The sequence below is a fragment of the Pelodiscus sinensis genome, chromosome 4 (assembly GCF_052426305.1).
Source record: "Pelodiscus sinensis isolate ZL-2025 chromosome 4, ASM5242630v1, whole genome shotgun sequence".
Taxonomy (NCBI): domain Eukaryota; kingdom Metazoa; phylum Chordata; order Testudines; family Trionychidae; genus Pelodiscus; species Pelodiscus sinensis.
This window is the reverse complement of record NC_143055.1, coordinates 104,346,485-104,370,371: the sequence shown is the minus strand read 5'-3', so window position 1 is coordinate 104,370,371 and position 23,887 is coordinate 104,346,485. Positions and strand designations below refer to the sequence as shown.

The 23,887-nt window shown below is 41.1% G+C and overlaps 1 protein-coding gene across 42 annotated transcripts in view; it reads right to left on the bottom strand.

Annotated features, from left to right (window-relative positions):
• Window positions 1-23,887, bottom strand: part of CAMK2D (calcium/calmodulin dependent protein kinase II delta) — a 262,249-nt gene that overhangs the window by 6,255 nt on the left and 232,107 nt on the right. For all 42 annotated transcript variants that reach the window (XM_089778016.1, XM_089778037.1, XM_075929800.2 and 39 more), the window contains 2 exons: window positions 11,554-11,629; window positions 3,133-3,227 (listed from right to left, as the gene is read on the bottom strand). In XM_089778016.1, coding sequence (XP_089634142.1) covers window positions 3,133-3,227; window positions 11,554-11,629 — 171 coding nt within the window. The remainder of the gene's footprint in view (window positions 1-3,132; window positions 3,228-11,553; window positions 11,630-23,887) is intronic.

Below are 23,887 nucleotides of genomic sequence, written 5' to 3'. Positions count from 1 at the left end.
TACATTGAGCAAAGGGTTAGTCTCCTGCTGTATGCTAGAAGAAAAGGGTGAGAGGAAAGATAAAGCAGGAAGGGCTCCCTACCTTATGCACACTGACTTTGGACTCGAGGGGGGAGGAGGGAGAGTCAGACTTAGGGAAAGCACATTCAGGACTGTCTGTTATTTTGCAAAGATCTATAACTCTTCTGTGGTTTAAGAGCAAAATGCTGTGGTTAACAAATCCCTTTGCAAAGCCTGTAGGGTTGCCAGGTGCCCGGTATCACCCAGACAGTACGGTATTTGCAAGCTCCATCCGGTAAAAACAAAACAAAAAAAACAAAACAAACAAAAAACCCAGGAAATACCGGACATGTGAAATTTCAGTTATTTCTGGTTTCCCTGGGACAGAAGTCCGGTGGGGACAATTTTCCCCTGCCGCCTCTGGCGGGGGCAGGAGAGTGAGGAGCACAGCAGAGGCATAGCGAAGGGGGGCAGAAGGGGACACTTGCCGGGCACCAAGCTAGGGGGGGCGGTGGGCTGGGGTGGGAGTAGAGTGCACGCTGCTCTGGCCCACGTGACCAGCAGAGACCCGGGAGCTGGCCATGTGATGCCTCCCTCAACACTAGAATCATAGAACCATAGAGCTGGAAGAGACCTCAGGAGGTCATCAAGTCCAGCCCCCTGATCTAGGCAGGACCAATCCCAACTAAATCAACCCCTCCAGGTCTTTGTCAAGCAGAGACTTAAACACCTCTAGGGATGGAGACTCCGCTACTTCCCTAGATAACCCATTCCAGTGCTTCACCACCCTCCTAGTGAAATAGTTTTTTCTAATATCCAACCTGGACCTCTCCCACCACAACTTGAGACCATTGCTCCTTGTTCTGCCATCTGTCACTACTGAGAACAGCCTCTCTCCATCCTCTTTATTTTTGCTCAACAATTCTGTTCTGGGGGGCTTTTTTTGTTTTTCCTTGACAACTTTAGTCTCCCCCCTTTTTTTCCCGCTTCGACAGAATTGTTTCCCTGGTGTTTTTTTGGGGGGTAAGGAGGCTTGGTATTTTTTGTTAAACCATCTGGCAAGCCTAAAAGCCTGTCTTCCTTCCACATTGTCCCTGAAGGAGTTAATCAAGAAACCAGAGCTCCCAGAGCCAGGTAGACTCTGGAGGAATGGGATTAAGCATTGGGAAGCCTGGATGGGTGGGGACACTGGTTCTGAAGTCTAAGGCAGCTGGATTCCAGGGACTCATTGCCCAAGACGAGTGTCATACATAGAGTTTGCACTGGATAATGTGCTTAAGAGACCCAGAGTTAGAAACAATACCCTGGGGTTTAGAAATATGTGGGATTATGTGGTTGGATCCATGCAGCAGCCTGTTCACAGAAGGGGTAGGTTGTGATGCAGTGGTGTGAAAAACAAGCAAATCCTTAAATCCCATTTTTCTCACCAACATCACAAACCTGTGCCAAATCCCATCTCTGCCCCAAAACTAGTACGTTTGGAGTTGATCCAACCACAGGATCCCATGTGCTTCTGGCATGCTGTCCTTTTGGCTTCTATGCCATTTTGGAGAAAGGAAAGCTTAAGAGTCAGCCCTTTTCCAATCCGGATTGTTTCCTTTCTAGCTAGGCAGAGGAAAAAATTGCTCTCTGCCCAAAGAGCTAGCTAAGCTACCCAACTCAATTCGCAATAAGAAGAGAGCAGGAGACACAGACCCCTTCCTTTTGTTTCTCATTTTTCTTGGCTTCGCTCTCTCCCTATAATATGCAGGGGCCCTAGCTATTGCAAATACTTCAGAAAGGCAATGGAGCTGAGAGGACAATCTCTCCCAAAATCAAACACAGCTGTGGGAGACAGCTGGGAATTTGATACACACATTATTGAGCTGCACTGTCTCCGAACTCAAAATCAAATGTGCAATTTCCTTCCAAAAAGCCCTGCTGCAGGGCTAGTCTAGCTGAGCCATCGACCGCAGAAGAATGGGGTGGGGGAAGGCAAGTGGAGGCCACTTGAGGGGGCAGGACATTCCCCTGTTGTCAGTGACTGACTAGTTTGGTTCTGCCCCCAAGCGACAAGTGGGCTAAAGTACCCACTCACTGTTAAGGGCCTGTAGATCATAGCAGTAACAAGACAATGCTAAATGCTTACAGTTCTCATTTCTAACTTAGTAACACTGAGGCAGTAACCCAAATCCTTTCCATTTAAAAGACAATAAATAAGAGCAACTTCTAGATGCCCATCCAACACCTCCCATCTGAGTTAATGTGATAACATTTTTGCATTTAGTAGTTTTCAGCTTACCATGCATTCATGACATTTTCTTTAGTTCTAAGATATGCTACATTTTTATTAATATCTGTACAGATGGAGAAACTGAGTCGTTGATATTCAATTATGTATTCACAATACACAATGGGAGCATCTCAGAATTGAGATTAGAAATCAGGAGTCCCTGGAGCTAATCTTGTGCTCTGACATTTCTCATTCAGAAATTGATGAATGAGAAAAATCAGTATCATTAGTTAATTGAGTCTCTCAGAGTTTTAAAACTGTTCTGAAACTGAGTCATTTCTACCATGACAGTCCATTGTATTAACAAGTAAGCAGTGTATTTTATTCCCCGATATGCAGCTTTTCTTTTCTGAAGCTGACGTAGTTGTACTAAATCCACTGAGATGCTGCGATCACCACTTAAAAAGTCTTGAGGCCAAGGGCCTCAGCTAGCATGAATCAGCACAGTGGCTATAGTTTTTTCCTTAGACATAATGTAAGAAAGAATAATCATCAAATGTTAGGTAATGCTGACAAGGTCCATCAATGCAGACTTTTCAAGTAATGTGCTATTCAGTGCCTTAGATCTGAAAAATGAAGAGTGGGAATCACTTACCTTCCAATCTTATTTGACTTTTAGTTGTCCCTCCATTTCTCTCCTCACCTTTCTCCTCCCCGTCCCCTCTAAAATAACTACATGAACTTGAAAATTCCATCCACAATCAAAAGTTCCCTGTGGTTCCTAAGCAAGTTTAGCAGAAACATGAAAAACTGCACAACTCAAAATGAAATTTCTAAAACATCATAGGTAGCTACAAAAAAGAGCTGTATTTAAAAAACATACTTGGAAGTATTTAAAATATGACTGAATAGGAACACACCATTTTCAAAATAGAACCTGTGAAAGTCCATCCCTTCCACCAGATTCCCCAAAGCTTCAGGTTCAAAAGATGTAAGACCTGGATCACAGATCTTCCTGTGGATGAGAAAATTAAATGTTGACAAATGTTTAGTCACTTTCAGATGTAGCACAGAACAACTTTCTTTGTGATATCTTTGAGACCAAAAGCAGCGAGGAGTCCTGTGGCACCTTTAGACTAACTTCGGCTACCCCTCTGATATTTGAGACCAAAGGAATCCTCAATACTGGGATTTCCCACCCCTAACACTTACAATCTGCAGAATGAGGGAATTCAGACTCTAATTGATTATTATGATGGGGTTCAGGGAAAGCTGGAGGATATTTATACCAGAGGCAACTCTGGAGCAGAAAGTGTAACAGTGAAGCAGAAACTATGTACGAAGAAGTCTGAGGGGCAGGAATAGTAGAGTGAAAATTATACATAGTCATGTCAAAAAGAAAGTTTGAAGAAATGCAGTCTACCAACTAGAACCCTGAGTTCCCAGAACAGAAAGAAAAGTTACTCACTGTAGTTCTTCAAGATGTCTCCCTATGGGAGCTCTACTTTAGTGTGTGCCTTTTCTGGGAGATTTTAATTAGCAGTGTTTGTTTCACCCCTGCATGCACTGCTAATACTCTTGTGCCTTGCACTGAGGCTGTATCAGGCTGTGGGCAAGCTGCTATTAGTTCCTTCTCCACAGCTGAGTCTCAGAAGGAAACTCCAAAGGTGAGTAACCACTCTTTCTTCAAGTAGCATTCTTGTGGGTGTGCGCCACTTCAAGTGACTCCTGAGCAGTAGCCCCATAAATAGAAAAGAGCTTTTGAATCAAGTCCATCACAGAGAGAACTGCACTGCCAACTTCCGCATCATTTCGAGGCATCAAATAAAGCATAGTACCTGGAGAAGCTATGTACCAAAGACCATTTAGCAACTCTGCAGATCTTAAATACTAGGACTTTCTAAAGCAGGGCTAGGATGCAGACTGTGACCTCATCAAGCATGGATTAGAATGCTGGCAGCATTGTAACAAATAATAATACATCCAGAAATCTATCGTAATGGTCTTGGGGTAGAAAAAGCAGAACCTTTATATCTGTCTGAAAAACAAAACCAATAGTCCAGGAGAATTACAAAATTATTTAGTTGTATGTAAATAGAAGGCTAATGTCTTCTGACATCAAGTGGGGAAGATGGTCTCCAGGTCCAGGTTGGAATTATGGATTTTGGAAGGAACACTTGTTGGTGAATGATCTAATTCCTATGAAACTCAAAAGACATTGTAGAAAGAAACCTGGAGTGTAGAATACTGCGAAAGGAGGGCCTGCCATTAAGGCTTCAGTCTCTCTGATTCTGCATTTGATGTTATAGCCACTAAGGAGAAGTTGTTTTTATACAAATTTACAGTAAGGAGCAAGTTACCATCAGGAGATTTTTTAAAACCAAGCTAAGGTTCCAAACTGAGATGAGGACTTTCACCAGTGGGAACAGGGATTGCTCAGACCTTTCATGAACCTTAGAGCTGTAGGGAAAGCAAAGCTAGAACCCCTCAACAGTGGTGGGAAAACCTGGTAAGGCAGCCAAATGAATCTTGAGAGAACTAAGCGACATTCAATGCAGGGCAGAATTCTGGAGTTCACACCAGTGACTAAATCTTCTCCACTTCTTCAGGTATTTCTCATAGAATCTTTCCTGCTATTTATCAGTATTTTCTGCACCTCTGCAGAACAGATGTTAACCTCACAAACCATTGAGGAGCTACAACTTGAGATGAAGAATGCTCAGATTGGATTGCACCAGTTGACTGGCCTCTTGGAAGAGAAGCTAAGGAGTAACTGAGTATTTGTTGTTGGACTAAGAGCTAGGCTAAGTAGGTATGGAGACCATGCCTACCTTAACTACATTCAGGCTGTTATGACAACTCTGGTATTGTCTGTCCAATTTTCTTTCCACTTATTCAGAGGCATTGTAGGAAAACACTGTAAATTCATCCAAATGAGGAGAAAAGGCATTCCCCAGATGGAACTAAACCTCCCCTTGAATAGAGCACAAGGAATGTTTTCTTCAAAGCTGTGGCAAAGAGGTCCACTTTTGGGAAACCCCAAGCCTGAAATATGCCAACAAGAACTTGGGAATTCAACTCTAACTTGTAATCTTGGTGAGGGGCAGGGGGAAACCTGCTGAGAACATCAGCTGTCACATTTTACCTGCCCAGGAGACACATTACTGAAATTCTTATGCAATGTTCTATATACCAGTTCCATAACATTTTTATTTTGGCACAGTGGGAGGATTTCACACCTCCCCGATGACTGATATTGAACATGAAGGCCATATTGTCAGTCATGACTTTAATAGACCTGTGTCTGATGAGGGGTAGAAAATAAAGACAGGCATTTCTGTCCACTCCAAAAGCTTGATATTGAAGGTGGCTTCCTGGGGTGACCATCATGGTACTGTACACCCTCCCCCTCCCATGCTATCTGAAGTAGCCATGGATATAGTTGCCATTAGTGTCAGTTGGAAGAAAGGGGACCCCTGCCTCTAAATCACAATGAATTGTCAGTCTAAGGCAGCAGTGGGAAAAATACCAGTCCACAGACCGGATCTGATTTGCCAGGATTAGCCCCAATGGACCGTTGCTGCTGTATTTACCCGCACCTCCGCAAGTACAGGCGAGTGCAGCTCCTGTTTGCCATGGATTACTGTTCTCAGACAAGGGAGCTGCAGGAAGCAGTGTCTCAGTATGAGCCATTTCCTTCAGCTCCACTGACTGGGAACAGTGATCGGGGACCAACGGGAGCTGCAATCTTCCATACCTGCAGAGGCACAGGTAAATATAGCGGTGGCCCACCCAGGGGCCTGCCCCCGCCTTACTTCCCCCCGCTAGCCTAGTGAGCATTTGACAAGGAAATCTGTGTTTGGTAAGTAAACTGATCTGGGCTACCCCTGGAAACAATGAAACAAACTCACAGACTCTATCACAAAAGTGCAATCTGCCATGTGACCTAGAAGCTGCGTGTAATTTTTGACTTAAATCTGAGGACTTCTGTGAATAGTTTGACAAGGTTTGATAGTGTCATGAATCTGTTCATGGGGAAGAAGGCCTTGGATGCCAGTGAATCCAGGATTCCTCTATTAATTGTTCTGAATGGGAGTTAGTGTGGATTTTTTCCATGTTCAATTGAAGGCCCAAGTCCAAGAACCAAGAAAGTGCTTTCCATGTGACAGAGAACACTTTGTATGCTTGACCCTTGAGCAAGCAATCACTGAGGGAGAAAAATAATATAGGAATGTGAAAAACTGGTCAACAATCCGATAAGCAAATGCTTATCGGTTAGTTGACTAGTCGTTCTCTCCCCCCACCATCAGAAAGAGGCAGTAAGGGGGGGGCAGCTGGGGTGTGCGTAGAATGCACGCAGCGTTTCAAAGCGGCAGCGCCGCAGGGAGCCTGGTGTCAGGCTGCACACACTGTTTCAAAGAGGCAATACCACATGGAGCCTGGGGTTCCGGGTTCCATGTGGTACCTTCGCCTTTGAAGCATAGCAACAGACCTAGGGCTGTTCCTACACTGCAGAGATGCCCTACTGAATAATCAAATAGTCGATGCAAAATGCATTGACTATTCAATTAGTCAATTACTTGATATTTAACATCCCTAGAATAATATGATTGCAGGTAGGTAGTCACCAATGACGAAACCTTTGAGAACACTCTCAGAACTGAAGAGAGACGAAAGAGGAGTACAGAAAATTATTCTGGCCTATGGCAAAATGCAGGAACCTTGTGTTGGATGGTTACATTTCTATACAGAATTATGTGCTTTGAAGCTTCAGGGACTAAAATCAGTTCCCTGAATCCAGAGAAGGAATTATAGCCAAGAGAGACACCACCCTGAACTTCTGACTCCTCACAGGAGTTTTAGATCTAAATTTGGTCTTTTTTTCTTAGGCATGAGAAATCTCAAATAGAAACTGCTGGGCTGAGTAGGGATTGGCTCTACTGCTCCTAAACAAACAAGGAAGTTTATTTTCTATCTTGGCAGGAAAGTTGAGAAGATTTTCTGAAGAGGAAGGGGAAGAGGAATAAGGAGAAGGAAGGTAAGTAAAATGAATGGGGTAGCCCAACAATATTTTCAGCTCCCGTTTGTCCAAGGTGATACGCTACTATACAAGCTGGAAATAGGAGGTCCCCAAACAGAGGGAAGTAGGCAAATCACTGAAGCTGACAAACCAATGAGATAGGAGAGTATAAAGCTTTGCCCACCCCATCAAAACTCATGTTTCAAAGATGAAGACAGTTGCAAACTTGTGTAGGGTGGGGTTAGAGGATCTTTTCCTCTGGAACTTATGTCTCTAAATTAGAAGTTCTGTTTGTCTGGGATTATTGAGATACTTGCAATCTACCATTTTTTTGGCAGGAATGTGGATGCCTAATGAACATAATATGTCTCTGCAATCTTTTAAGAGTATGTAACAACTTATTTGTGTTCTCTGCAAACAACTCGGCTGTGTCTACACTGGCACCCTTTTCCGTAAAAGGGATGCTAATGAGACACTTCGGAATTGCAAATGCTGCGGGGGACTTTTCATGTTTAGAAAAGAGGAGACTGAGGGGGGATATAATAGAGGTATATAAAATCATGAGCGGTATGGAGAGGGCGAATAAAGAAAAGTTATTTATTAGTTCCCTAAATAGAAGAACTAGAGGACACCAAATGAAGTTAATGGGTAGCAGGTTTAAAACTAATAAAAGAAAGTTCTTCTTCACACAGCATGTAGTCAACCTGTGGAACTCCTTGCAAGATGAGGATGTGAAGGCTAGGACTATATCAGAGTTTAAAGAGAAGCTAGATAATTTCATGGAGGTAGATCCATAAAAGGCTGTTAGCCAGGGGACAGAAATGGTGTCCCTGGCCTCTGTCAGAGGCTGGAGAAGGATGGCAGGAGACAAATCGCTTGATCATTGTCTTCGGTCCACCCGGTGCTGGCCACTGTCGGTAGACAGGCTACTGGGCTAGATGGACCTTTGGTTTGACCCAGTATGGCCGTTCTTATGGCTATGAGCACCTGGTAATTCACAATGCAGAATTGTAGGTTGCTGATGAGTAGGATTTTCTCCTGAAAAAGTCCAGGCACTGCTGGGCTTATGGGGTGGACTTATATTGGTGTTTGCCCTGGCTATGCACCACATCAATCACCAGTGTGTTAGGTGGAATGTGAGAAAACAGGAGCTCAGAGTCATGTGTTACTGTGGCAGGGGTTTGTCAATTTTTGCAGACTCCAGCAGAGCCTTGTTGATAGGAAGAGGACTCTGGAAGATGTTGCAGAGTGAATTTTGAGCTCCTCAAGAGGGAATCTGCCAACTATTTAATGAGGTCTCGAAGCTGCCAAGTATAATCAGCTGTAGATGGAGGAGGAGAGATTACGGTCACATCTGGTGAAAACGAAAAGATGGTAGGTATAGGGGGTGCTTCTTTGTCCACTTAAATCTCTTGAACCTCAAACATTTTCTCCTGTCTCTGGGGAGGAGAATCTTAATCCTCCCTATCATCCTGATGGGAAAGGATTAGGACCTTGGAGAGTCGTCAGTGATAAGTTGCCTTCGGATGCCAATATGGGCATTGAGGACCATAAGAAGGATAAGGGTGGCATCCAGGAATGAGGAGGTCCCCAAACATCTTCTCTGTCTTGCAGAGAAAGGCAGTTCATACATAGGCATGCAGGAGAACCCTGAACAGAGATTCAGTATACTGAAGAGAGGTTTCTATCTCCTTCCTCTAATGCGGAGCACCAACTAAAAAGAAACGTGATGACACCAGGGATGTATAAGGGGTCAGACACCAAGAGATTCTTGATACCAAGGAATGCTCAGTAACTGCCAACAGACTCTGGTCAGAAGTCACTGATAAGTCCTTTGGGTATCTAAAGCAGGGATGGGGAATCTCAGGTCTGGGGGGCAGATGCAGTCTCTGGCTTGCCTGAATCCAGCCCCTGTGACTCAGGGCTCCCCCTCCAGCATTGGAGAGCCTACACTGGCACTGCAACCTCCCCACACTGCTGGGATGGAGCACACAACATCTACTAGCCTGGGCCCTCCTAGATTCTGGTGAGCAAGGGGAATGTGGGGAGTGCCTTTCTCTCTCTCAGTTGGGGGCCACAATTGTGAGGGTTGGTATTTGTTTCTTTTCTTCTCTCAGTCTCTCTATAGGTGAGGCAATGTTTAAACCCTGATGAACTGGGCATGTCCCTCACAAGCACAATTTCTTTGGAGGAAATAAAATGATCCCTCAACAGCCAGTAACTAAATACTACTACTAACTAAACTGAGTAGAATGAACTCAGCTGAGGCACTTAACACAGAAATGCTACCATTCATCTGAAGCTGAGATGACAGAAGGAATTGAGGGTGGTTCACCTGTACTCACTGCAGGGCATGAGGATATCAGAAGTAAATGCATGGGCTGAATGCATGCTAATTAAAATCTCTGATCAAAGGTGCATGCATGTGAAATAGTGCGCCCATAGGGTTACTGCTCAAAGAGCCACCCATTCCTACCATGTTTGTTTTTCCTTTCCAGATTTTCTTCTCTTAAGGCAGGCAGAGCTGGGCTCATGAATGCTGATTTATTCTCACAGGTCTTATTCCCAAGAATGATGGAAAACTTCTAATTAGCGACTTTCCCCACAGGAATACTATTTGCCACCGTAACGTCTACTGTTTTGACAATTAAAACAAACAATAAAGCAGCCCTCTCCATCTGAGATTTAAAGGAGATGGCATTCTATTTGTTGCATGATAACCCAGAACAAAAGATTCATCCTCTATCTAGTTTGTTCAACTGCAGAATATGATTGAGCTCAAAGGCATATGACCTCATACAAATCAACCTGTGAAACAAATATCATGTGTGTGAAATTCTGTAATCCATCAATAAACACGGGAATTATTATTTCTGTCTGCCTTGCTTTCCTATTTGTTATTCCAAGAGGGAATGTATCATGCTGGAACACAACACAACACATACAGGCATGAAGGATGAAATCTTGGTCCCAATGAAGTCAGTGGGATCTTTGTCACATCTTTAGGGTCAGCTGTATGATCTGTTAAGTCGAAAACTAATGTGGTTACCAATATTTCAATGATAATTTAATTTTGGTTAGATGTTTCTAAGGCCTGAGTTCTGGCATACTGCAAAACAGAAAAGTGTTGATCAAATTTCCATTTGACATTTTTGTTACAGTTGAAGGATATAAAGTGCTTGTACCAAGTAAAGGCATATTACTGGTAATCTGTCACTGTCACATAGGAATATTACTTTCCTATTTCAACTATTCTAAAACCTTTAGCATGAGCTGAAATAGAACCTTTAGTTCTAGACCTTTAACTTTAAATAAAATATAATTTTTGTTCTAAAGACATTTTAATGGATTAGAGTAAGGAAAAAACAGAACTATCTAAAGGGTTATTTTTAAAATGGAATATTTAAAATGACTTTAAACAGAAGATGCCTTGGTTTCTGAATAAAATTTCTGAAGACAGACTTGTAGAGCACAAAATGGGAAGATGGTAGAAGGCCAAAGTAAGTGCTAAGGGTCTTACCTTTTTATTTAAGGGAGTGCTGAGAAACGGGAACTTATGTTATAACTTTGGGGGAGAGGGACTCAGTGAATATGGTGGTCTTGTGAAACTGCAAGGAAAAGTATCTGTCCCCATCAATTTTCGAGACAAAATAGTTCCACTTAGTAGCACTTGGTTTTCAGCGAAATCATGTAGACAGCCTTTCTATTTTATAGTAAGACTATTGGCTACATGGACCCTGCTACCACATACTAGGTGTTTCATAGTGCACTTCAATGTACTGCAATGTAAAATGAGATGGCTGGGGATATGTCAAAGTGTATTACATAACTTTTAGTGCTTGGCAGCAAGGCCCACATGTCCTGTTACTGCATGGTAAGTGAGTGTGCTGCAGAGTCATACCCAGGCTTGCTTTGTACTAGCTCTCCATGTAAATGAGCCCCAAGAGGCATTAATGTATTATGATGCGACAGATGGAATTCTGGTGACACAGAATCCCAGCTTATACTGAAATGTTTCTGTCAAAACATTTTTCCAGGGTATTTTGATCTTGATTCTTAGATTTTTAAATCATGAACATTCTCTCCTCTCTGCTTGCAGAAAGAGATCGTGGTATATGTTACATAGCGATAACGGGTCACATTCACTATGGTATTACTCCATGTTTCTCCTAATGTAACTCTACAGAAATCTGCCCTCACACCAGTGCGTGACTTGTGCAATACAGCCGTGAAGCAGGTTGTACGTTTTCTCAAGGACTATAAGGATGCACATTTTTATACATGTATCTTATCTTGCTACTTGCAAAATGAGACATCTTACGTGTAAGCTTCAAAGTCCCCATTGTTGATAGCTTCAATCAGCTGCTCTGTAACCTTGATGATCTCCTGCTTACGAGCTAAAGAAAGGATAAACGGACAAAAAGAAAACATGAGATGAGAACAAAAGCGGAAAGTAACAGCCTAAAAGACAGACTAAATAAAGACAAGGACATTTAGATATTTCCCTGTTTAGTGTGACTGCCATTTATTCCATGATTCCACTTCCTTTTCTAGAATCATAGCCAGAAGTTTTAAGTTAATCGCTTTACAATATATTGGCCTTTGTGTATTTCTGTATTCATAAGGAAATAAAGCACAGGTCACAGATCAATGACATATCTTCTACTTCAATTCTGATCTACTAAGGACCTGTCTTTAAAAACACAACTACAAACACTTGATCTTTACAGAAGTGTAAAGGCAACCAATTGTCATTTTATGAGCAGTACTATAATGGTTCACCTGCATTTGCGATCTGCAGGTTTCAAGTGTGTACTACTGTTCTCAGAAAGCTATGTTTACAATGAGTTTTTCCCCATCTAGCATTTGCTTTGGCCAAACCCAAAAAAGCACGTCTTCCTTAAATGGTCAACTGATTTTAACAACAGAGATTTAACCATAAGAACTTAAGAATGTAAGAACAGCCATACCAGGTCAGACCAACTGTCCATCTCATCCAGTATCCTGTCTCTGACAAGTGGCCAGTAACAAACACTTCAGAAAGAATGGATAGAACCAGATAATTTCAAATCATCCATTTCTTGTTTAGTCCCAGCTTCTGGCATTAGGAGGTTTAGATACGCAAAACATGGGTCGTGTTCCTTGCTTAATAGCCACTGATGAACCTATCCTCCACAAATTTATTAATTTTTTGAAAGCCAAAAATAAAACTGGTTTCACAGCATCCTATAGCAATGTGTTCCATGGGTTGACTGCATTGTGTGAAGAAGCTGTTTGCTTTAAACCTGCTGCCTATTAATTTAATCAGCTGACTCTCAGTTCTTGTTTTATGTGATAGGAAATGTTATTTATCCTATTCACTTGCTTCATACCATTCATGGTTTCATAACTCTCCATCAGATCCTCCCTAAGTTGTCTCTTTTCAAAGCTTGAATAGTTTTTTTTTTTAAAAATCTCTCCTTGTAAGGAAGCTGTTCTAAATCCCTAATAATTTTTGTTGCCCTTTCCTCCACATTTTTCAATGCTAATATAGGTTTTTTTTTGCAAAGGGGCAACCAGAACTGCACACGATATTCAAGGTGTGAGCATACCATGGATTTATACAGTGGCATTATATATATTTTCTGTTTTACTATCTTTCTCTTTCCTAATAGTTCCTAGCATTCTGCTAGCTTGTCAACTAACACTGCTCATTGAATTGATATTTTCAGAGAACTGTGGGCAAGGACTCCAAGATCTCTCTAAAGTGGTATCAGCTAATTTACATTCTGTTATTTTGTACGTATAGCTTGAATTATTTCCCAGTGTGCATTATTTTGCACTTAACACTGAATTGTATCTGCCATTTTATTGCCCTGTTTTAGTGAGATCTTTACTCTTCACAACTAGCTTAGTACTTACCTATCTTGAGTAATCTTGTATCACCTGTGACTACTCCTAAAATAAGCCCAAACCACTACCGAAGAGAAATTTACGTCTTCATGCTAGATCCTCCTATGCAGAGTCCCATTGGCTCACCACTGATCTAACTGCAGCAACGAGTTGTAAGATCTGTAGCACAATGATTATGTCCATTACTGTGTTTGTGAGCATCTAACACAACAGTTACAGCAAATCTTTTGGTGTTACCATAGACAAAAATTAAGATACAGGCAGTTCCTGGGTTTCATCAATCCGACTTACGTCGGATCCCTAGTTACATACGGGGGTGGGGGAGGCGCAGCTAGTGCGGGGTGCCTCCCCCACTGTCGCCGCCTCTGGCGGCGCAGGGGGCACTTCCCTCCAGCAGACCAGGGAGACGCGGAGCTAGCGCCCCCCCAGCAGACCAGGGAGACACGGAACGGCTTTTCTCGCTGCGGAGGACGCGGGTCTGCTGGGGGGAACAAGACACCAGCCAAAAGGGGGCACTCCAGAGCGGAAAAATTAATTTCCTAGGGAACAGCAGAAGCAGCAGGCAGTGAGACCCATTGTGTTACAGTCCCCACCTTGGGAGCAACAGCTCTTTCCCTCTTCAGCACTAGAGCTGCAAGTATCTTGTTAGCGTCACGTGAAATTAACAAGTCCCTTCCAGCCTGGCAGAGGTGAAGCTGAAAAATTACCCAGTGGTGTGGGTGGGCAAGAATGGGGAGGAGCAGGACAAAAGGGAAGAGGGGATAAGCCCCAACCCCACACCCTGGCTGCAGCGGAGCAGGGTAAGCCCCGAGGGGATGGGTCTGGTTGCAAAGTGGGTGAGTGGACAATGAGGACCCACCTGTGGCTAAACTCTTGTTTCCAACACAGAATTTTTCTTTAAAATTAATCCTGTGGATAAATTCACACACACACTTCACAGGAAGGGATTTCCATTTTCTGCTCAGCAGAAGACAACAACAGCTTTGATTGTGTCAATATTTCACTGTGCTCTCCAATGACTATTGATTACACTTAATACCCATTTCACTGAACCATCTGTAGCAAATTCTATTTGGAACAGTAATATGCATTGAATAAACTTTTTTTAGTTATAAAAAACAAAGATTCTGACTATTAAATGAATAACTGGGATCTTTCAGGTACCCCAAAAGAAAGATCTGGATATAGCATGACACAATGAAACTTATGATCAATTTTTAATTAAAATATCAACCAAAAAAACCTTCATATCAAAACAGGATGTGTTTTTCTTAGAATAAGGAAGTTGTATGAGAATCAGGGTCTTTTCCACCTAACTCCAGCTCCCCTCCTCCCCCCCCAAAATATGTACCAGTTCCGACTTACATACAAATTCAACTTAAGAACAAACCTACAGTCCCTATCTTGTACGTAACCCAGGGACTGCCTGTAATAAAAATGCTTATAAAAAGACCATCACTTAAAAAGGTGTGTGCGCAAAAGCCACAGTAAAAGTAGATGGTGACTCAGCTAGCAGGGCTAGTAAACAGCATGGTGGGTAAAGAGGATTTTAAAAAATAAACAGGTTTCAGTTGTCTGATTTCTTATAGGTATCATGGATGAATTTGTATGGGGAAAGGATGATGGCTTTGCTGACCAGCACTGTCAGGGTGCTCCACGAATAAGACTGAAGTCCACACTGGGTTTACAACGGTGCTGCTAGCATTGTACCATTTTTTCCTGTTGGTTACACACACATAATTGTACATGTATAAAAAATAGATTTATTTCTACTCAATGAACTTACTGAAATGCAGCATCTACTGGCTCTCAATCAAATGTTCCCTAAGACAAAAGTGCAATACAGTTGAGAGTAGCAAAATTTGTTCCAGCAGTGCTTCTTCCCATGTGGAAGAAACTGAGATTTCCATGCTTTACTTATCTTAAAGCTAAAATGAACATTATGAAAAAAAAAAAAAAAAAAAGAACAAATGAATGCAGCAAAAGTGCTTAGTAATTACAATGAAACAAAAAAAATCTCAACAGCTATGGAATTCTACACAATCAGCAGATTGTTAATAGTATTTTTTGAAACATCACAAACCTTTTTTTGTGGGAAAGAAGGAAATAAAGATACAAGAGAAGGTTCAGCACATGTACAGACAAAGTTTTAAACTGTCTATATTATAAACAGAATCCAGGGTGGGCAGAGGCAGAACTTGGGGAGTAGGGGGTAAATGTGAGGGGCAGGAGTCTGGAAGGAGACTTGGGAACAACTGGGTGGGGGGAAAGAGTGGGAGGGATATAGACTTGGGAGTCGTGATACAGGAAAAATGTCATGGAGCTGTGCTTCACCTCGGAACTAGGAAAGGCAAGAGACTTGATAGAACTGGAGAGATGAAGTGGCATAGAAGACTGGATGAGAAGACTAGATGAGCTACCAGCGAGTGCGTACAAAAGCAGGTCCTGTGGGCATTTATTGGGAGATATTGGATATCACTGCTAGGAGAAGCTTCTCTCATGTGTGGGGCCTCTGACCAATATTTCTGTGGGTCAGTGGCCCCTGACTGAAAAAAGTTTCTTTGCCCCTGAATTAAATTCATTATTTTGTTTTGTTTCCTAATGGAAATATGCTGTTTGCACACTGGTGATTTTGCATCAGTACATTTTTGAGGAAAGGTCCAGTACAGATTCCAGAAAAAGTACACTCTGAGGTATGTTAAATCATATTGGAGATTAATAAATTCTCTCATACTACAATTTGCTGAAGGACTAGAAGAATGTTTTTATGAACAGAATTGGAAAGGACGTGCTCTTTGGTGTTATGAAGCTTGTTGATCATTAGGTGGTGTGAGGTTATATAAGTGTACTGACCCTGAAAGTTATCTCAAATTATATTAATCTTATCATATAATGCCTAACATGTGTAACAGGCTTTTCACTTTTTGTAAAGACTGTATAATGCATCAGTGGTATAGCTCACTGACACTAGATCATGTATATTGAAAATCAAATTTCATAAACCAGCAGCAATTTTATTTTCATCTTTGCATGTATTTTTTTTTTTTTTACAAATTTCAAGTGGCAAAGTGACAGCTGGAGAGGTTCTATAAATCGGCTGAAGCAACAGCATGTGCTGAAGTCCATTGAGAAACTGGGCGTATCCCTCAACATCATTTCCAGACTTCCTAAGGGGTACCTGCTGACAAGAAAATATCACTGAGATAACCAAATGAGAGATTTTTCCATTCTTTTTATACAAGAACACACCAACCGGGAATCAGATTCGGTGTTCCATTCCAATTTAACAACCAAATCTCTTTGAAAAACACACTAATCAAAATATGCTACTCCTTCTGCAGGCCAATCAGAAAGGTAATAACATGTCTTACAAAAAAGCAAGTTGGTCTCTGCTCAAAAATAAAAGCACAGACTGCTAGCATTGCAGTAGTGTCCATCACCATCCAGAGTAAGTGTTAGTGATAACATGGTTTGAGCCACATTCACTCATGAGATTAGCTGGCATATGCCTACTATGCCAGAAGTTAACCGGGCCCCTTGTCTCTAGTGGGACTAGAATACAATCATCATATAGATGATAAAAACCATAGTACAAGCTGAAGATTGCAGATTCTCCTTTACCTCAAGTGGAACAGTGTTGTAGTTTTTGAGCAGAAGGTTAAGAATTCTATGCTCAGTACCTCAACTGTTGAGTTTAGCCAGTTTTGAAAGAGAAACTACAACTACCTGCTTAATATATGAATATGAAATTCTGAATATAAGGGCTCTGGAACCCATGATCATAGGATTTTTAGTTAAGTCTAAAAGATGAGTATCTCTGCTGGCAAAAATATTGTAAAAAAACTGGGAGAAATGCAAAATTAGCAACAGATGTTGTTAATAAAATTGGTAGAAATACTTTTTTGGAATGCTAATTAGAAAGATCATCTGATCTAAAAATGCAGAGAAAAAACATTCAGCTGTGGATCATGGCACTGGATATCTATTACATAAAATTATTCACTCTGCAGGGAATAATGAATTAAGTGTTTTTAAAATTTCCAAAGAAATAATGACATATGTACGTGTATTTTTACAAATTAACCAGTACTCTATTATTTTGCAGAACACTACTCACAATGCAGATACTAGTAATTACTTAAGACTTAAGACACAGTGCAGGATGACACACTAATGAGCAAATAAAGAAAATATGCTCTAGATGAAATTACTATAAGCAGGCCTGCCAACCCGGGAGGGGAGAGGGGGCGGAGGAGGGGAGGGACGACGGACTCTTTGCCCAGGAGGAGAGGTCTGCCAGGACTAAGGGCTGTTAGTGAGTTCCAGTATCAAGAAGCCTAAGGCAGTGACTAGACTCTCTGTCCTCTCTTTTCCCCCGCTTGTATGAGGATAGATTAACTCTATGGGCTCGATACATGTAAGAGGCCCTGGAGGGCAACTTCCTGGCAGTGAGCTGTGGCATGACTGGGAACGCCACTAGGGACTAGAAGTAATTGGACTCAAGCTGAACTCTCACCAGGAATAGAAGCTGCCCAAAGGGTGGTGGGGCATTTTTCTTGTAGGAGACAGAGGGCAACAGAATCAGAGACTACGGACAAGAATTGGCCGACTAAAGCCGTGAGATCTGGCTTCAATATAATCTACATAGTATACAATACAACACACGGTGAGTTAAGGGATCGTGTTAACAGTGCTTCACACAAATGCGGCCTTTATTTTAGCACATGGGCAGGTACATGATGATTACAAAGGCATTTCTAACAAAAATATTTTGAAGTCAAGCTAAAACAGAAATCTGAAAAAGGAATGAGGAGAATGTTACAATGTTGGCTGAAGTTATTATAGCATGTAGCATTAATCACAGGACATGCTTCAATTCTTGTTTATTTATTAGACTCTGGCCATATTTTATCAGGATGTATTTTACATTTATTACATGTTTGACAATCTACTCGTATATAAACTATGCAAAGAAGATTTTGGAGAGCACTGTGCTGGAAACTTTCAGGATTAATGAACCAATGAAACAAAGTAATGCAGAAGTAAATCAGGACTTCACACAAGAACACACTATTTTTGCATCCAACTAAGGAAATATGAAAAAAATTGAAGTTACTATCGAAATAATCAATATTTTAGGATGCTAATCACAACAAAAAGAAATGGAGAGGAAAAACAGAGGAAGAGGTAAGTATAAAAAATACCTGTTGATATTTGATAAAAACGAACACTGTTAGTATACCCACCAAGGGGTATCTGTTCAAACCTATGTAATGGGAAATGCATGTAGAACTTTGCTAATTGGGTGAGCACAATGCTGCTGATGCAATGGTTTAAAAATTGTGCTCTGCGCTGCAATAAAAAATTAAAAACAAAAAATCTTGCTCCCTCACAGGTTAATACACTTTTTTATTAATAGTTGAGGTGAATGATTATATAATTATTGTACTGGAAATGTTATTATCCTGATTTTACATAACTTGGAGACTTGGAATCCTGTGGTTTTACTGTTCCTTGGAATACTCCTATTAACATAAAGGACCTCTGGGAAGCGTAATTATTATGAAGCCAAAAATAAAGGTCATCATCATGTATTTTCTAGTCCTATAAAAAACAGTTGTTTATCAGTTATGTGCTGTGCAGAGGCAGCTTGTTAATTCACATTAAATACCAGAGAGACTCATTGCAGATTATCAAATTAGCAAGCAAGCAAACAATTCCTTGCCCTATGCAAAATCGGGGGCAGTATATCCCTGATTTGCCTTCAATCTTTTTCACAAAGATAAAACTTTGAAAACAATTTATCCCAGTTCTCTATACCATAGACCCTCGGATGTACCGCACTAGCCGTTTTAAAGCAGGGCACTCTTCATTGAACTCATGGTGGATGTTCTGCTTAAAAACAGATGGAATGATGTTGCCTAGGTTAGTTTGTAATAAAAATGGAATCCCCCAAAACTGTAATTTGAACAGTTAAAATATACATTAATTACTTTTGTACAGTGCAATGCAGAGAGTACTCAAATAAATATTACTGATATTTAAAATGCAAAAGAAGCAGGAGGCAAGAGAGATATAACACTTGTGCCATTCACTGAAAAAAATTATAGACAAACACATCAGATTTCATTCAGTTGTGTAACTCTGGATATAGACACAAAAGAACTGCCAGGTGCTACAACACATTTTCAGGAGCTAACTGTTCAAATTTTAAGTTGCCCTGGCTGATTTGTACCACTTGCAAAATATTGTACTAATGCTCATTTATGTTTGTATCCAAATGTATCCACTTTTGGAATACAAATGGAGCAACATTTGTATTCCACATAGTGACCATCATTTGAAGCAGAAGGTCCTGATTCAGCAAAGCACGTACGTGCATGCTTAAAGTTAAATAGGTGTGTAAGTGGTTTTCTGGATCAGAGCTTAAGTATGGCATCCAAAGTCCAAAGAAATTATTGAAAAAACTTCCATTATCTTCAATAGTATTTGTATCAGGCCCTAAAATAAATGTATTAAATTCTGTAACTATAGAATCTTTCTTGTGACAACCTAAATTGATCCATGATTTGTCCTTTACCACAAATTGTAAAAAATATTATAGTTGAAACTGCAGAACTATTTTTTTTTAAATCTTTAAAAGTTTATACTGTAACCTGAAATAGTCTATAATTTGTTTTGATTTATTATATGCCTATTCTAACCTCTTAATCTGTCATCATAAGAATAATACTTCTTTCCACTGTCTACTATTCCTAATGATTCATTCTGATGAGCTGATTGGTTTCTGAGACTGCTGATTCTTCTTAACTTTCCCCATCTGCCTCCAGAAATAATAAATGTGGAAGTGTCGCTGCTCGTTTAATGAAAACCCAAATGCATCATTCCATAGTAGACATATCTCTGAAAAAGTTATGCCAGCTAATCATCTTTCTATTAAATGACATACAAGATCCAATATAATCAATGTTTTCTCAGTACAGGCAGTCCCCGGGTTACGTACAAGATAGGGACTGTAGGTTTGTTCTTAAGTTGAATCTGTATGTAAGTCGGAACTGGCGTCCAGATTCAGCCGCTGCTGAAACTGATCCGTTTCAACAGCGGTTGAATCTGGATGCCAGTTCTGACTTACATACAGATTCAACTTAAGAACCCCAGGCATCCCCAAGTCAGCTGCTGCTGAAACTGATCAGCGGCTGATTCCAGGAAGCCCAGGGCAGGGGCTTCCTGTAGTCAGCCACTGGTCAGTTTCAGCAGCAGCTGACTTGGGGACGCCTGGGGCAGAGCAGCAGGGGTGCTGCTGGGTCGGTCCAGTAGCGCCGCCGCTCCTCAGCGCTGCTGGAGCAACCCAGCAGCACCCAAGCTGCTCTGCCCCAGGCGTCCTGATTCAGCCGCTGCTGAAACTGACCAGCAGTGGCTGAATCAGGACGCCTGGGGCAGAGCAGCTGGGGTGCTGCCGGGTTGGTCCAGTAGCGCCCATAGCAGCGCTACAGGACCAAAAGGCAGCGCCCCAGCTGCTGTACCACAGGCGTCCGGAGCAAAGCCGCGGAGTACGGGGGCAGCAGGACAGCCCAGACGCACCGTGGCTGTCCTGCTGCCCTCGGGCTCCACGGCTTTGCTCTGCTTTGCTCCCCCTCTCCCTGGTCTGCAGACCAGGGGGATGGGGAGCAAAGCAGAGCAAAGCCACGGAGCACGCGGGCAGCCCAGACGCGTCTGGGCTGTCCGCTGCCCGCGTGTTCCGCCGCTTTGCTCCCCGTCCCCCTGGTCTGCAAAGCAGAGCAAAGCCGCGGAGCACGCGGGCAGCCCAGACGCGTCTGGGCTGTCCGTGTGCTCCGCTGCTTTGCTTCCTCTCCCTGCTCTGCTGAAGACCAGGGAGACGGGCCCCGTTCGTAAGTGCGGATCCGACATAAGTCGGATCCGCATAACTCGGGGACTGCCTGTATTAACCTCTATCATATTATTGTGATAAAGGTAACATTTAGTTAAAGCTATATTTCATATGCAACAAATAGAATTTCACTTTGTACTTGTTTGTCACTTCTGAAGAGTCCAACTGCTTCCCAGCTACCACACAGTGAAGATCATCTCTCTTATCTCTCTCAACGATATTTTATGAATGGCAAACACTCCATAGCCCCCCAAAAAACCAATGGCCAATTGCTGTGATAGTGAGTTAATACTAAGTTTTCACTGAGATGACTTGAACCTGGCTTATTGTATCAAAAATAATGTTTAAATGCATTAACAAAGTCTAAGCTTCTTGTAGCAGCTGAGACAAAGTGATTTGCTTACATATGCATTTAAAAAAAAAACTGCGCTACCACCTTACGACTCTCTGAACTTCACTCGGAAATTATCCTGAGTCTCAGTTTTATAATAGAATAAATGGTCTTTGCTCAATAAAAACACAATAGTCTCATGAAATTAGGAGTTGCCCCATTTTTACTGATGGGAAAAGTGAAGCATGGAGAGATTGAGTGGTGCAAACAAAACCAAGAATAGAAGCCAGAACTTTTAATTTCCAGAGTTATGCTTTAGCCACAGGTCACTCCTTCCTCTCTGTTTTATCCTCCTACTCCATAACCACTCAATGCCATCTTGTACATAAATGTAGGTAAGATCCTATCAAGTTTTACCATATCATACTTTTCTAGCATCCTTTCTATCAAATTAGATGGAAACTGCAAGCTATAAAGAAATCCATACACATTATTATCCTTATCTGTATACATGGGCTGGTCCAGACAACGTCAGTCTACTGGGGTGAAATCATAGTAACATTGAAATCAATGGCAAAACTCCCACTGATTTCACGAGCCATGATTTTGCCCCACTCCCCAGAAGTTTACATGATCCTGTGATAACCTGCAAGCTTTTGTTAAGTTCCTGCAAATTCTGCGGTGCAAATTCCTGCACAGATGTGCAAGATCATCATGCTTTTTAAATTTTCCAGCAGTGAACTGAATTACTTTATTGAGTCCACGCTGCATAAACAGGATTAGTTACCACAGTATCGTCAGCATCTAAGTAAGGTGCAGGAGAGGATTTTCTCATGCCATATAAACCTCCAATTAATTCCAATAGCTAGTATTGTATCTGAGTAGCCTTTATTGCTGAAGCGCATAACAATATCATATTAGCACTGCAGGGCTCCTCTTTAGAGCACCTACAGGATTCATCTTATTTGCCCCTAAAACATAGTAAGAGATTCTGAGAAGCATCCCAAACATGTTCTAAGAGAACACAGAATACCACTGCTTTGTTTCTAAAATCAGCATATTCCATCAGAATGTCAGTTTCCCCTCCCCCACAACGAGGATTAATGTTCTTTATAACTTTACTGTAGTTAAATACTACAAACTGATATAGAAGCAATATGGAGATCACATTAGTAAAAGCAATCACGGAACATTATGTAAATCATATCAAGTAAATGAATAGATTTTTTTAAAAATGACAATTTCAGATACATATGCTATTCTTTATTCTAATAATGGAATTAGGAGGAGGAAATCAGGAATAACTTTGAATCCTGATGGAATTATTTGCTCATTTCTATAATGAAAATGACTAGATAGGATATATTAATGACTGCAGAGTTAAAACATTATCTTGTTTGGTCTTCTGAAATAGTTTGTTGCTCTTCCCTTCTGTCTCCTGGATATTTTAAGGAAAATTAGGATTTTAAAACATTTCTTAAATTCTTATGAGTAAACAGCAAAAATAACTTTTTATAATTATATTACATTATAATATTTAAAACATTTTATTTTGGAATCATACAAACAGAACGAAATTCATGGAATTAAGAAATGATCACACCAAGCAACATAATTCTTCATATAAAACGATGCTACTAAATGACAATAGCATTTGTATAGCATCTTTACTCGGAGGACCTCATTGCTTAACGATTATGGATATGTATTACTATTGCCATTTTAAAGGAGAGGAAATGGAACCAAAGTCTCTTGATTTCCTGGCCCCTCCTTTAAGACTCACAACTGTCTTAGCAAATGCTTTAGATATCCTAACTTGATCCTAGTAACTGCAGTATTCCAGGTATTTCCTATCATAAGTATAGAAAGTACAAATGAATACTGAAGATTCTGAGATAACTGCAGACCCTTAGTTATTCTGTCCAGCGTAATTCTGCCAAGTTCTGAAGAGTAATCAATGTATATATCTTGAACTTTGCATGACAAAAAATTCAGGGCCTCTTGAATCAGTGATCCATACAGACTTATAATACTTAAACTCCAGGCATGAGCTTTGTGTAAACTACCAATCTGATCTATTACCATGATGATGAACCATGTTTTCAAGAGTCATTGCCAAAACATGGATTTAAATGAACACATTTTGTGTCCCATTTGTGAGCAATCAGATCTGTTATAGCAGGATAACATTATGAAATTATTTTGCATACAGCAGATGGTAGCTTATTAGCATTATGCCATTTCTTAAATAAAATATCTGTAGTTTTATATCAGTATTGTGAGACTTTTTTGTGATGGAGGAAAAGGTTAGGCACATTTTGTGTTGCTGGGGGAAAGGAATGGACAGAAGTAGTACAGATTTGTTGAGACTGTTAACACTATATCCCTACATACTGCAGTACACTCATTCAAGGCAGCCAAACAAATCCACTTCCTGGAAAGGCTCTGATATGACCTGTGGTCTATGCATCATTGAAGTCAATAACAAAAAGACCACTGATCTTGTAAGGCAGCAATGGACAACCAAGACTACAGTGGGCCACA